Source organism: Microplitis demolitor, chromosome 5, assembly GCF_026212275.2.
Source record: "Microplitis demolitor isolate Queensland-Clemson2020A chromosome 5, iyMicDemo2.1a, whole genome shotgun sequence".
NCBI lineage: Eukaryota > Metazoa > Arthropoda > Insecta > Hymenoptera > Braconidae > Microplitis > Microplitis demolitor.
Genome location: NC_068549.1, coordinates 6,960,944 through 6,976,472, shown reverse-complemented (window position 1 = coordinate 6,976,472; position 15,529 = coordinate 6,960,944). Strand labels below are relative to the sequence as shown.

The 15,529-nt window shown below is 29.7% G+C and overlaps 1 protein-coding gene across 5 annotated transcripts in view; it reads right to left on the bottom strand.

Annotated features, from left to right (window-relative positions):
- Window positions 1–462: 462 nt before the first annotated feature.
- LOC103569633 (LIM/homeobox protein Lhx5) overlaps window positions 463–15,529 on the bottom strand; it is a 36,986-nt gene continuing 21,919 nt past the window's right edge. The window contains exons 3-8 of one of the 5 annotated variants that reach the window (XM_053739086.1): window positions 14,558–14,790; window positions 13,133–13,357; window positions 7,487–7,728; window positions 7,116–7,401; window positions 6,737–6,922; window positions 463–3,157 (exon numbers count right to left, since the gene is read on the bottom strand). In XM_053739086.1, coding sequence (XP_053595061.1) covers window positions 3,036–3,157; window positions 6,737–6,922; window positions 7,116–7,401; window positions 7,487–7,728; window positions 13,133–13,357; window positions 14,558–14,790 — 1,294 coding nt within the window. In that variant the 3' untranslated portion in view covers window positions 463–3,035. Of the gene's footprint in view, window positions 3,158–6,736; window positions 6,974–7,115; window positions 7,402–7,486; window positions 7,729–13,132; window positions 13,358–14,557; window positions 14,791–15,529 lie in introns of those variants that run through there. The other 4 variants (XM_008547004.3, XM_008547003.3, XM_008547006.3 and 1 more) reach the window with 4 other exon arrangements.

Here is a 15,529-nt window from a genome sequence, read left to right as displayed (position 1 = left end):
AAATCGCCCGTAACTACACCATTGAGGCCTAAACTGGAACTTTCCGCACAGTTCTCAATCTCCAAAGTCCAACTTGTCCCTCAAATACCTCACGTAGTATTTTGAGATTCGAACTGGAATGTGTTTTTTGACTCGAGCAGATTTAAATAAAATTCACATTAATACGAAATTACTCCGCTGAAAAAAAACTTCCAATTTATTCCGGATGCGGAGTCATTTTTTAAACAACTACAAAACGCCGAATGACGAAGCGAATTCTGATTGAGATAAAATTCGTATTCTCTTCAAATTCACTCCCGAATTTCCGATGTAGAAATACCTAAAATAATATTTTTGAAAGTTTATATTTTTAAATGGTAAGAAAAAAAGGTTAAGAATAAAATAGTCCAAGACAACTGCAAAAATTTACGGAAATACGAGGTGGTTTATTATATATAATAATATTTTTAACCGTAATGCATAGTAGCGAGAGTATGAATATGATATATACTATATCTGTACATTTCTCACTTAGACCCAAGAAGTATTTTATTTAATATATACTCTTTCATATATCTTTATTTATTTATTCTCCCTTACTTCATTATATTTTTTTTAAACATTTGTTTTTGATCTTTCAATACATTTTTTTTCTCATCAGCATATATATATTTACATCGATAGTCGTTTTATCAGTTTTTATCGTTAAACGTTCTATCATTTATTTTTATATTTATATTTATATTTATGGCTATTAGTACAATTTTGTATAAGTGTACCGTTGAAACAGATTAATCAAGGACCGAATGTGCAATTAATGATTACTTTAAATATTTAGTTAATGATATTGATGTTAAAAAAAGTATAATATTAAGTGTAATAAATATCCAAAGTGTTGGAATTTTTTAATGACAACTCGAACAAAATATTTTTTTTATTGTCATTACGAATTGTTAATACTTATCTGTACATTTTCAAGTATTAGAAGAAAAAAGCTGTAGTACGATTAAATATACTCAGAAAATTTAGTGATGTTTTTTATAAAAAATTTATAAAAAAATTGCTATAGTAATCGTAGCATAAGAACAGTATAAAATTATGGTAAAAATTAACGATAACATGGAAATTTTCCAAAGACACCGAACAGAATTTACAATGTGCATTGTAATTTTGATAAAGCACTAGATTAAATTACATTTTATAAATTTTTAGTGGCTCCATCGTAATTGATTATACTAAATTAAAATGTTCAGTAAAAAATTCGTAAAAAAAAAAAATAAAAGCAATAAATTATAATTCAAAGAAAGCTGAAAAAATGAGTCAGGCGCATTCAGTAGCTCAACATACATACAATTACTTAGAAACAACAAAATATAAGCATGTTAATTTTGTAAAATAAATAATAATTTATTCATTGAAATGAATAGCCGTTAACATTGATAAAAACAGTTCATCTACCAAATTTATCGAAAATTATATCAGCATTCAAATACATATCTATATTTATAATACAAATGAAAATCCACAGGATGTTTTACGCGGAGATACTTGCTGACGTTTCAATACGTCACGTAATCAAGGCTGTGCCGTACTAACCGAATTTTTGAATTGTACTTTTTTTTTAATTTATTAATCAATTGTTATTATAATAATTTATATAGTTTCCGATAAAATGTGTAAGACAAACTTTTTCGGAAGATTTTCATCATTCGAGTGACGTTATTATTCTAAACGTAATTAGAAACGTAAAAATCGAAAATTCGGTTACTACTGCTCACCCTTGATTCTAACCTATCAGCGCACCAGAATGAACAAGAAGAGCTAAATATTTCCGAGCAAATTCGAATTTAAAAGATTTTTGATAAAATTACCATGTTGGGTAGTACAAAGTTTCAAAAAAGTTGGAATTTTCACATTTAAATGGACGAATTTACTGATGGAACTAGTTTTTTTAGTCATTTCTCATTTTAAAAATTTATATAAAGTAATAGATGTTTTATGTCAGAAATTTTACCATGAGGTATTAGTAAACGTAGTTATATATTAAAGTATATTTTAATAAAATTTTATTAAAAAGTACTGAAACAAGTAGTATAATCCCCAAGAATATCAAGTTTTCCCTCCGTTACCTAAAATTTTTGGATGATTTTCATTATAAATTTCTCTGCGTGTATATTAATATTTATCTCCGTGTTACTGAAAAAATTTTAATTAAAATTATTCAAATGTATATTCAATAAATAAATTTAGCTTGAGTTTTACCTGACTAATTAATATTATAATCCATGATTAATCTGTTTCTGCGGTGATGTGTAATTTGTTATTTAAAATTTTAAATAAACAAGCGTAAATATCAATTTATATTTTGTTTATATATAAATATAAACATTTGTATTTATATATGTATTTGTATAATTGTGTATAAATTTTCTCTTTTTTCTTTTATCTGGTTTTCCAAGTGCAGTTATTCATTATTGCACGTGTAAAAAAAGCTTTTATCTACAGGATTTTATGCGATAATTAACATTTAATATTATAATCAACAAGAAAATATTACATGACAGGATAATTTTTAAATTTTGTACACAATAATAGTAATAATAATAATAATGATCATAATAATTATTATGATAATAAAAAAAATAATAATAATAAACATAATAATGTGATTATAATATCATTTTTATGTAAACAATAACTTCCTAATTATATTAATAAAACTAATAGTTAAATTTGTAATAATCGTTTTTACAAAACAAAAAAAAAATGTATATATATGTATAAATATATATATAAATCGCTTTGCGATTTTTGTTGTTGCGATAACTGGAATTAAATTGTCAGTTATTACCACCAGACTCGATCGTTATCTCGTCACTAGTATATTCTCTTATATATTACAAATTTATTAAATCATTTTTTATTATTGTTGTTTCTATTTATACTATTGTGTTGTAATATTTAGATAATATACTATTATAATTTCGCTGACAATCGATAGCTCACAATCGAGTCCGGATGGATTGTGGATAAGATTAATTAAACATAAACTTGTTCTACCAGACGAGGCCCTCGCTTTGCATCTGGTGTTGCTGTTCAGGAAACCCGCCGCCACCGCCTCCTCCGCCGCCGGGACCGCCACAATTACCACCTCCTCCGGGATTACCTTGGCCACCGCCTGAAAACATAATGTTGTAATCGTTATATAAAACCGAAAATAATTTTTGACACACATTAATAAAAATGTATTAAGAATTTTAAATGGTAAATCAACACTTTTTTTATTAATAGGGAAGGGGGGGGGGGGGGTAGCAAAATGGGCCGCCTAGACTTTGAAAACCTACGAAATATTTTTTAGCCGAACAGGTTCCTAAAATTTTTTTAACAGAAATGATTAAAGAATTATGATAAGGGCAAACTAGGTCACGAGTTCAACAGCATTACTAACAATAATTTTTTTCAAAAATAATTTATTCTATATAAACGAAAATAATTAAAATATAAGTAATCAAGTATAATGAAATTATTAGTTGTTACAACGAGGGATTAAAAACTTTGAATTAAATTATTTTAAGGTCTAAATCTTCACTATCAACTTTTTTTTATACTAAATACATAGCAATAAATTTCAAAGCATACAACAAGCGAGAAACATACATTGAGTTTTGTCTGGGGCCCGTTTTACCCAACTTGTTAGTATTTTTAAACTTTGATAGGCACAGCAAATTAACACCAAAAACTCAGCAGAAGGAAAAAAAAGTGAAACAAGCTAAAAAACTCACTTTATAAAAATTTTTTGAGGGTGGGGGGCATTTTGCCCCACATTTTTTATTTTTTTATTTTTAATGGACAGAACAAATTAAGGTCAAATACTTGGCAAGGGAGTAAAAAAAGTAAAACAAGTAGAAAAAACTGAGGGTTTGGAAATTTTTTTCTTAAGCGGCCCATTCCCCCCCCCTGCCCCTATCTATGATTAAAAAAAAGTTTTATTGATAATGTGCCTCAATTTATCAATTTGGAAAATTCAAATAAGGTAAAAGACTTAGTACTCGATCAGGGAACTAGAGTACTTGATCACTCCATGTATTTGTATATCTATATTTAGTAAAATTTAGTAAATATAGATATACAAATGCATGAGTGATCGGATAATAGTTCCCTGATCGGGTACTAAGTCTCTTTTACCTTAAACACTGTAAAACATATGCGTATACGAATTTTATCTTAATCCGAATTCACTTCATGACTCGGAGTTCCGGAATTTTTAAAAAACCACTTTGCGTACGGTGTAAGCAGGAAGAATTTTTGTTTTCGGCAGAGACACAAAATCAATTAATTTTTTTTACCCCGGAAATGATATATATATTGAACGTTATTAATGATAAATATTATTATAAAATTATCTTCATCTACCAAGTCGTATAAAATAAACTCTTTTCCCGAGTCAATATTTAACATGTTCGTTAAATAGAATTAACTTTACAATAATTTAATAAATATCATAAAAAGTATTTCACATTAGAGTAACTCACAAGGAGAGAAAATTATGGTAACTGATCCTAGTAGGTTTATGAAATATCACCCCATACCGTTATGGTAATGATTACTTGGGATTATGGGACATAGACCCATACTTTCTGGGAAAAGTTTCCATAAGTATGGGAACAATTCCTATCATTATGGTAACAGTTCCCATATCGCATGTGAAAGAATCATGGTAATGATTACCATACTCATAGGAATAGTTCCCACAAGCAAATAGTAATCGATCCTATAACCACATTGTAATGGTTCCTAAGTGTATATAGGAATAAGCCCTATATATTATGGTAACTATTCCTATAATATTATTGTAAACATAACCATCATATTATAATAATGGTTACCATAATATTATGATAATCATTCCCATAATGTATGGAAATCATTACCATAATATTATCGTAATGATTACCATAATGTATGGGAATTATTACCATAATTTTATGGTGACCATTATCATAGTTACATGGTAATGATTACCATGATTTCATAGGAACTATTCCGATACCATATGGTAATTATGCCCATAATTATAGGAATGATTACCATAATATATATAGGTGCTGTTCCTATAATCAACATTTGAAAAAAACCGGTTACCATGCAGTATGGGAACCATTCCCATAATATATTGTAACTGTTACCATAATTTTCTCTCCGTACACTAAGAATTTTATTCAAACCAAGCAAATTTTTAATAATAAAATTGTATGAAAACAAAAGTCTTACTCTATTCTCTTATTAGCAGATTTACAACATCTTTACAATGACTTTTGAGAAATCGTAAGTGTTATTATAATCGAAACAGTTCTATTTATATTTTAAGATTAATCGATCACGTATTGTTTTCAAGTTGTTTATGAATAAAAAGTTTTTTTTAGATTTTTAATTTTAAGATTTATGTTTGCATCTGAATCTTAACGATTACCTTTAATTGTAATAAGAACCTAATTACTATAAATCCGATATATTTGCGCATTTTTAGCCATACGCATGACACCTGAGGCAAGATGGACCAGCCGAAAATTATAAAAAAATGATTTTTTCATATTTTTATCGTCGAATTAAAAAAAAATTCAATTAATTGAAAATTTTTCGTTAGATTTTATAACATAGATAGGGAAGAGGGGGGCAAAGTGAGTCCCTTAAGGAAAATAATTATATTATCATCAATTTTTTTTTACGCATTTACTTCTTTTGAGACCCTTTGATACTTATTTTCACTTTATTATGCTGCGTCCATTAAAATTGAAAAATCGAAAATTAGAATCAAAGTGGGCGCTCGAAAAAATTTTGTATTTGATATTAAGACGGCGATTAAAACGACGGAGAAGACAACAATCAAAGAAAGGGGAAGAGGAAAAAGCAAATCTAAACAATCGGTGGACGATACGGCTTGTATTCCTTGTGGCAAAGTGCACTCGAAATCTTCAGAGCCATGGATTCAATGTGGCCAATGTAAAAATTGAACCCATGATCAATGTGCTGGTGTTCATAACAAAGTTTTGCGAAGCTACACGTGTGATATTTGTAAATAACTATAAAATAATTGTATTTTGATAACATAAAAAATCATTTTAATAGCCTGCTGCGATATAATTTTAAAACGTAATTTTATTATCTTTAACTTTCTTGATAAATTAAGTTTAATGAACAGTTTTGGTGGTCTATTTTAGCCCTAATTGCATGAGAAATTTCGATAAGCTTATTATCCGGCCGAATTTATCGACTTGTAAAAAATTTTGAGGGGCCCACTATGCCCCGTCCTCTCCTGATGTTTTAACAGGGCCCATGCAAAATGTATAGTAATTCGAAAGATGTCATAAATCTACACATATTGTAGTTCACTGAAAAAAATTGAGAGTAAATTCGAAGTGAATACATATTTTATTTACAGTCGAATTCACTCCATCACTCGGAGTTAGGAAATTTACAAAGAAATCAATTCGTATTTGGTGTAGAAAGTGTAAACAAAAATCTATATATAAAAACAATAAAAAATTTGTATAATTTAATTATTAATTTTTAAAAATCATTGCAGTGAAATTTAACTTCTAAAGTTCTATTACATAGATTATAATTTAAAATATATGTACCTTAAAAAAAAAAAAACAGTTACAAAACTTTTAGTGGCATGTCTAATGAGCTTTTATGTGAAGGCAAAAATGAAATAGAAACGAAATATTGACTGTTTAATCTTTAATCATGGGCCTACCTGTAGGTGCTAGGAACTCTCCGGGACTGCCGCCCGTCGGTGGTTGAGGTCCTTGGCCCGGAGGTCCCGTGAGAAATTCCGGGGGGCCTCCTGCGGCGCCTGGTGGTGGATACTCCCCCGCAACAGCCGCTGCCGCCATCCCTCCTATACTAGCAGGGTCGAGACCTGTCACAAACAGGTTGGGAACTGATCAGACAACATCGTACCATGTTTCCATCTCCGAATACTCTGCTATTTCTGAACTCAAAATTTATTTTCCCAATAAAACGTAATTGCAATTAAAGTAAGCAAACAAAACAATTAAAAAAAAAAAAAAAACGAATATTTAATTTTGAGAAAATCTATTAAAAATGATGGTTCAATTGATTCTTCAACTCACTCGGATTACCTGGACCAGCGAACGGTGGCCCATGCGGATGAGGAGGTCCATGTGCACCAAAGAATTCATGATGAAATGGAACAGGAGCACCATAGCCAAATTCAAATTTATCAGTAGGAAAATATGGAAATCCAGGAGGCGGACCATCGTCACCACCTAGCGCTCCATGATTAAGATTTAATGGGAAACCCCGCATTTTTCTAGAGCCATTGAAGAACGGACTTCTTCCCATCGTCGTAAGTTGTTTTAACCTTCGCTCTTTACTCCTTTTATTTTGAAACCATACCTGCCAATTATTAATTAACAATTAGATGATCAATAAGCTAAACAAAAATATCTTACTATCACACATATTATTGAGTAAAAAATACCTGTATAACTCGCATAGGTAGACCAGTCTCTTTCGCAAGTTGTTCCCTAATATGCCGCGTCGGTTTAGGCGTTGCCGAAAACGCCGTTTTTAATATTTCTAATTGTTTAGCTTTTATTGTAGTTCTTGGCCCCCGTCGCTTTGATCCAGCGCCACCATCACCGCTTCCACCACCGGCACCACCATCAGGACTTTTGTTTTCTGTTTGGCTATCTCTAGTTTCAGGATCACCGTCTAAGGAACCTGTTTTTAAATTTAATTTAAAGATTTAATAACAGTCTTTGAAATGATTATTTTTAATATGAAAAATGTAAGTTTGATTTTTGATTGCTGCAAGATTATCCGATTAAATTATATTATTTAAATTCATTGACTGAATGAGAATAGCTGCTCTCTTAATTTGAGAGTGAGAAATCCACTAGTTCAGTAAAAAAGTCACTGGTTAATCAGTGATTATTGGGTTCACTGATTCAAACCAGTGCGAAATTTAAGTACCTCGAGTGTTCGTTAACAATAGCGACTTATGATACCAAGCCAACATAATCTGATGTTTATTTGTTAATGACAATTGAATTAATTAATAGATGTCAAGCCAAAATGTGACCCTATCATTGCATTTTCTATTTTACATAAATTTTATTATGATTTTAATTTAAGCTATACTCCAAGTCTTGATAATTTTTATAATTTAATCGACCATTATATTTGTAAAATTTCGAAGAAAGCTCGAAGTGCAGTTTCCTTCTTCCATATTACTTTGAATAATTTTAATACAGTTGATGTAATAGAAGTTGAATAAAGTAAATTTGCCTAAATATGTTTTTAATATATTTATTTTATTTAAATAATCATGCTCTATATGTATAAGTTGGGTTATGATGAAAATTATATCAGCTCACTATTGAATCAGTGACTACGTCTGCTATTAAAATTCACTGGTTTATCAATAAAGTTCACTGAGTAACCAGTGGGATTAAATGGCCGCCAAGACAACTGGTCGAATCAGTGAGTTTTAATAGTAAACTAGTGAGGTTTCACTGGCGAACCAGTGGAATTCCATTGATTCAAATTAAGAGAGTGGGTAGAATATTTATGGTTTCACCCCGTATAAAAATAACATATATGGTCAAAATATATGATAAATATCAGAAAATATATGTGGTGAATTTAACTATATTTTCTGATATATTTTTTTTTATATTATAAAATATAATATTCATCATATACGAGTCCGTATATGTTTAGCATATATAAAATATATATGTCAATCATATACAAAAAATATATTTTCATCATATATGAAAATATATATTCTTGTCATATACAAAAACTATATTTTTATAATACAGAAAAATATATATTTCTATCATATACGAAAAATACATTCTGATCATATATAAAAACATATATTTATATTGTGTATGGAAAAAAAAAGTTTCTTATTCGTATGACCCACTCCAATTAAATTAGATCTAAATTTTAATATACTCTTTAAATTGCAGATGAAATTCTCAAAATTAGTTAATTTGAAGCGAATATACAATATACCCATATACATACACATACACCGAATAAAATACATGCTTAAATATAACAAAGAAAATATATGATGCCATATATAATATAACTTATATGCTACCATATATTTAATTTCATATAAAAATTTTATATTTTTTGAATATAAAAGGAAATATATCAATACAATATATTATAAGGTAAATGTAAATGTATATATAGCTTCATATAAAAAACATATAAGTTACATATATGGAATACATGTATTTACTACTGTATATAATTCTATATTAAATCGGCGAAAATCTCTATATGATTTTTTATAATATACAATATAATATATCATATAATTTTTTGTTGCGAACATTTATGATTTTAAATATTTTAACCATATATTGTTTTTTCATACGGGACTATAACTATACTAATATGAAGGGCAAATGAAAACATAAACAACTCATTAATAAAGTTGTATAAGTATTTTTTATGCCAAACCCATGATATTAGAAGTTGTTGAAACCATAGTATGTGTTATTGTATACAACTAAAAAAATTGATTAACTATTTGATCATCGATCAAGATGACCATGACGATCCTTGTTTTTTGTTAGAGAACAAGTTATAGAGAAGGAGGCATGACGGCCCCCTTTTTCAAAATAGCCCTCCGAAAAAGTATCGAAAAAAAATTGTTTTTTGTCAGTTTCATGTTTATTCCCTAGTCACGTGTTTGAGCAAGATTCTGGAGTAAGTATCTTGAGCAAGATTCCTAGCTGCTAGTGTCTTTTTCTACGTATGTGTCTTTCGCAAAATCGTGTATTAAAAAATCTATGTCTTGAAGATTTGTGTATGTCTTGTTCATGGTATCGTACGCAAGAATATTGAAGATATCTTAAACACGGCTCAATGGAAAAGTGTCCGACGCATTTCTTGCACCAGTATAACTTACAGTAGGTACTTACGCATGGCTTGCTCAAGATCTGCTCAAGGCTCAAGATCAATTTAGAGCCTTGAGCAGATCTTGAGCAAGCCATGCGCAACTATTTTCAACTATAGTCTTTCTCCAGAATTGAGATAATCTGACACGAATTTCTTGAGTAAGGCTTGCACTAGGCTTGCAATTTAAATCTGGTCACAAGTATCTACAGCAAGACAAATGCATAGAAGACACTGAAACCTATCGATCTTGGGAGCAGACTCGCTCAAGAATTGAAAAAGATTTTTATATGGGTTAGGGACTCAATGATTCATAAGAGCAAATTACATCGGAGCAAGTTGGACTCATGATAAAAATTTTTTAAATTTTATTTTCATGTATTTTTTTTATGTCAGAAGCAAAATAATTATTAATAATAAATAAAAAAAATTTTAATTAGCAACAAATATTTAAAAATCGAAATTTTACAATGAGGAGAATATTTTTAAAGATTTTTATTTTTGGAAAAATCCTACTTACCTCAGCAAACACGAATTTTTCGGTCCCGACAAAATACTAAATCGTTAAGAATTTTTTTTTTTTTTTAAATTTTTTTGAGGAAACCATCACACCTCTCCTTTTTAAATTTCGAGACTTGTGATGAAATAAATCCCAGAAAACCTATTTTTTACTCGATTGTAATAAAATTTGCCGGTTCGATACTAAGTTTATCATAACCTTAAGACAGCCATTTTGCTCCCTCTCTCCTATATTTTAATACGTATAAAAAGATATTTAAGAATTAACAGTGTGATCATTTTATTTGAAATCTATCACTTTTACCAAAAACATAAATTTTTTATTTTTTTTCTACAACTTTATAAACTCCAACTAACATACATTAGCATAAAAAAAGAAATGATCATTGCAGGACAAATTAATCTCATTCTTATTTAAATATATATAGGTGTATAAATAACCACATCAGCAGGTACTCGATCTCTTATCCTATTGCTGTCTTATAGTCTATCATCCTTCACCCTGTTATGTTCTGTTTCATTATATATATATATGTATATGTATCCGTTACCCATCGACGCGTATTATTGACAGCACAAAAATCAGAGGGGTCGACATGTATCATATATCCCCTGCAGCAGTATTACTGCAAAGAGAGCGAGTTAAAAGCTATAGGGCATACCGCGATAATCTTTTACATCGACCGATTGCAGGGAGGTCTTAACCACGGGACAAAGAAAATGTTTGGACAGTGTCATATCGTACAACAGGACACCCCTTCAAGATACCCTAGTACTTGGAGCGGATGAAGAGCACCTACCAAACACTATATATACTATAAAACCCCCAATTCTATGCTCTCCATACTGCAGAAAGTTATCGTATATATATATATAATATATACAAAGCGACTAAGAGAAAAAAAAAGAGTGCGGAAACCATTGTCAGCATTTTTTTTTCTACCCTATACCTTGGATAAAAGAGCCGGTTAGAAAAAGTGGATAATAAGTCGTTCGCCCGTAAGATATATACTTTGTAAATATTATATGCTCGGATGGTTATAATCGCTTTTTGATACACTCCAGTCTGTATACAGCCGTTTGTTTTCAAATTTACGCAGCAATAGATCAACAATATACTTTTAAATTCTTTATTACTAAAGTTATTATGTATTTCGTATACCAAAATTACTTATTAATTTCAAGAATAATTAATGTGATAAAATTTCATTTTTGTATTTTTTTAGATTTTAGACTTACAAATTTGAGGCAATTCTGAACTTAGAGTTTGATAATTTCACCGAAATTTAAAAAACATGTCATAGCAATAAAAATTTGTAACCTCCTGTTATTCTTGAACACTTCTAATGAGTCAAAAACCGTTCATAGTTATGGGTTTAAAGTATTTTTTTTTTAGTCTTTCAAACCTAGAAAGTTCTCAATCGAATTATTTTTTCGTAAAAAATTCCAAAACACGAGCAAAAATAATTAATTCAATTAAAAATTGTCTCAAGTTTGGAAGTTCACTATTATGAACTTTTTTTGGAACGATTTTTTTGTATACGGACCGGGTGAAAAGTATGATCTGTTTTGAATTAACGTAATAATTGAAACCACTTTCAAATATAAATAATTTGATTCGTTATTTATTACAATCTGTCCGTAAAATTTAGTCGAGTTTTATCCGTACTGGTCCATATTCAGAGATTTTGTTAGTCTTTAATCAGTTCTAGGTCAAAGTCAGATCTATTTCTGCATAGATTAAAAAAAATTTTTATGAAGATCATAAATAAATATATAAATATTTCAAGTGCATTTAGCCGAGTCTCGTTTTTTCTGATTTTTATAATTAAAACTTTTCAAAGTCCCGGATCAAGACTTGTTTTGTCTTTTTAAAATGAAATTATTTTTTTTTTTACAGAGCAGACTAAAAATTCGAAAAAAATATATCAATGAGTTCAAGAATAGATCAATCAAACTGCAAGCAGATAAAATTTTTCGACCCGGGAGTAAAATATGTTGTTAATTATAGATTAAAGAATATAATTAGGTTGACATAAATTCAAATACGCTAATGAAAATTACAACTAATATGCAAGGGCCAGACGAACTATCTATAAAAACATATTAGGGATGTGCGAATCTTGTTCGAGTTGAATCGAATGGAATAGCTAAATTCGATTCGAATATCGAATAGTTCGAAGTTTCGAATAATTCGAAAGATTCAAATATTTCAAAGCTTCGAATAGTTCGAAGGTTCGAATAATAGTTAGAAATTCCCCCGAATCTTCAGTAAATAATATTATTGCTTCTGAAAAATTTAGTATCTATGGCTGTATTAAATTGATAAACTATTATATTATTTATATTTGTACCTGAAAATAGTCCATATGATCATAAACTCAACGAACGTGAGATTTAAAAAAGTTCAAACTATTCGAATATTTCGAACTGTTCGGATTTTTCGAATCTTCGAGTATTCGCACACCTCTAAAACATGTGAACTCTTTATTAACGTCTTATTACCATTACTTAAAAATATTATCAACTGTTCAATAAAAACAAAGCAATTTTCTTCGGTATGAAAATACTCATACATTTAGTCATTATCGAAAATAAAAATATCGGTGTTTTTTCTAATAATTGTTTGTAAATAAGTTAATAAATAAATAAAAAAATAAAATTATTCATTAACACTTACCCTGATCTTCAGAGTCTTCTTGTTTGCAAGAGTCACTTCCAAGAGGTAGGTCACTGACATGCCCAACACTTTGGTCACCCGTACTACCGGGACCTAAACTATGTGGTCCAAGATGTGATCCACCAATTCCTTCATGATGATGAATGTGATTACTTCCATCTTCGTCCTCATCTTCCGAGCCCGAGCCCATCAGGGAGTCACCACCTGCCGGCAAAATCGGCGATTCTTTTACGAATCATCGACAAAAGTGTTGAATTAACTAAAAAGTTTTACCATATTTTTTATTGTTCATTTTAAAAAACTATCATTAAACATTATGATCTTGTAAATGTAGTAAAGAATATATATTTTAACTAACGGTTTAAAAGAAATAAAATAAAAAACAAAAAGTAACTTAACGTAAAAGTGTGCTCGATACGATACGAGTAAAAATGAAAAATGGATTATGGCGATTCATAGAAAACTCGTGGAAAAAATAATGACTATACTTTTGATTTAGTTATGGGCCGACGTCTTTACTTGGGCGTTTCTAGAACGAGCGAGTTGCTTGTGGTCGCTTGTGGTCGACTGTCGGCATGCGACAAAAGAGAACCCGCTGTGTAACATAACGACCCTTGTATTCGTCTCACAGTTACAAAACCTCTCGAAATCACCGAGATCAAACCAAGACGGTGAAATAAAATAACGTAAACGAGAGAGTCGTTGCAAGTATTCTACACTTTTATATTCACACGCCCTTACCTATAATTCTTATATACATATATTATAAATCCCAAAGAGTGTCTATCTCCTTTTTGCTCTACTGTATTTCTTGATATATTTTCTCCCAAAAGAATAATATAAAATATAAACATAAAGTGAGAACAAAATGTGATCTTGTGCACTTTAATGCGTCTTATTATCCTCTAAGCTGTATGACATGTTGATGCACCACTGGCCAACGATATGCCCGTGTATTTTCACAGCTTGCCTGACATCAACGCCTGGTTCTATATATTATTCTGCTCTAAAGAATTCACTAAAAAAATAGAGAATAACAACCGCACCCGTCAACCCCTAGTTTCATGCGCGTCATCCCGTGAAATGCTGAATTTATTTTGTTCAATAAAAAAATTTATAAAATATCATCAATAAAAATAAAATTTTACATTTAAAAAATACAATTTTTATTTTATTATCAATTTATGATAAATATAGAGAGGTATGAAAAGTATGAGTTTTATGTAATTTATAAATTACAAGTGACTAAACGTTAAAGTCTTACAATATGTAAATCACATAACGCGGAACAAAGAAAAAAGATATCAAGAAAAAAAAAATAATGTAAAAAATCAAACAACTCGTTGGAGCGTTTCCTAATCCCGCGGTTGGAGAGTGACTCCTTGGCATTTCGTTTCCACGTGGATACGCCAACGGATGACTTACCATGATGACTATGAGCGTGACGGGCGTCCGGCAGGGGCTTTCCCGACAAGTAGTCTTGCTTGCAGACAAACTTGTTGTCGTCCAGGACATAGAGCTCCTCGCCAGTGCTCAGCTGCTTTCGACAAACAAGGCAGGTGAAGCAGTTTAGATGAAAAACTTTATCTCTTGCCTTTCTTACAAGATCTTGGGGGCTTATACCTTGATGACATCCACTACACTTTGTTCCATATCTCCTGTAATAATAAATAAAAATATATATTTAATACACTATACATCATTTTATAAAATAAAAGTATGTATAATAAATCATTTATTGCATTTATGCATGTATATATACATATGCATATAAACTTCTGTTAGTCGCGTGTTAATTTATTACTTATTACTATATAGCTTTGTGGATTTTTCTTATTATATTGGAATCATATTTTTTTTTATTTAAAAAAAACGCAGTATGGACAAACCAATATATTAATTTATTTATCAACGATTTTCGCTTATTAATAATGATGTTTATTGATAATATCAATAATAAATTATATTTTAAATAAATCTATTAATAGAAATATTTGCTGTACGTATAACTTATAAAAAACGGGATATCAAGACAAAATACTCATAAATTTTAGATTTCTAATTATTTAAATAATTGTTTTGTCTTATTTACTAATTAATAAGTGACTGTTAATCACATATTTCTTATTCTCTAACAGTTCTCCGCATCATCAGCTTGAAATTAACTTGTTTCTTACTGACTGCTGACGCTGAGTCTTGAAATTGAAGTCTTCACTCTAGTCTGAAATCGTTTTATTTCATCCCTTGTCACACAATACACTATTACCGCCCATGCGGAGAAAAATGGGCATAAAAAATCCACGAATTTTTATTATGATGTCAATAAACTTGAAACAGGAAGTTAAGTCACCGAAAAATTTTTACACGGAAAAAATGCAGTTTAAAATTAAATAATAA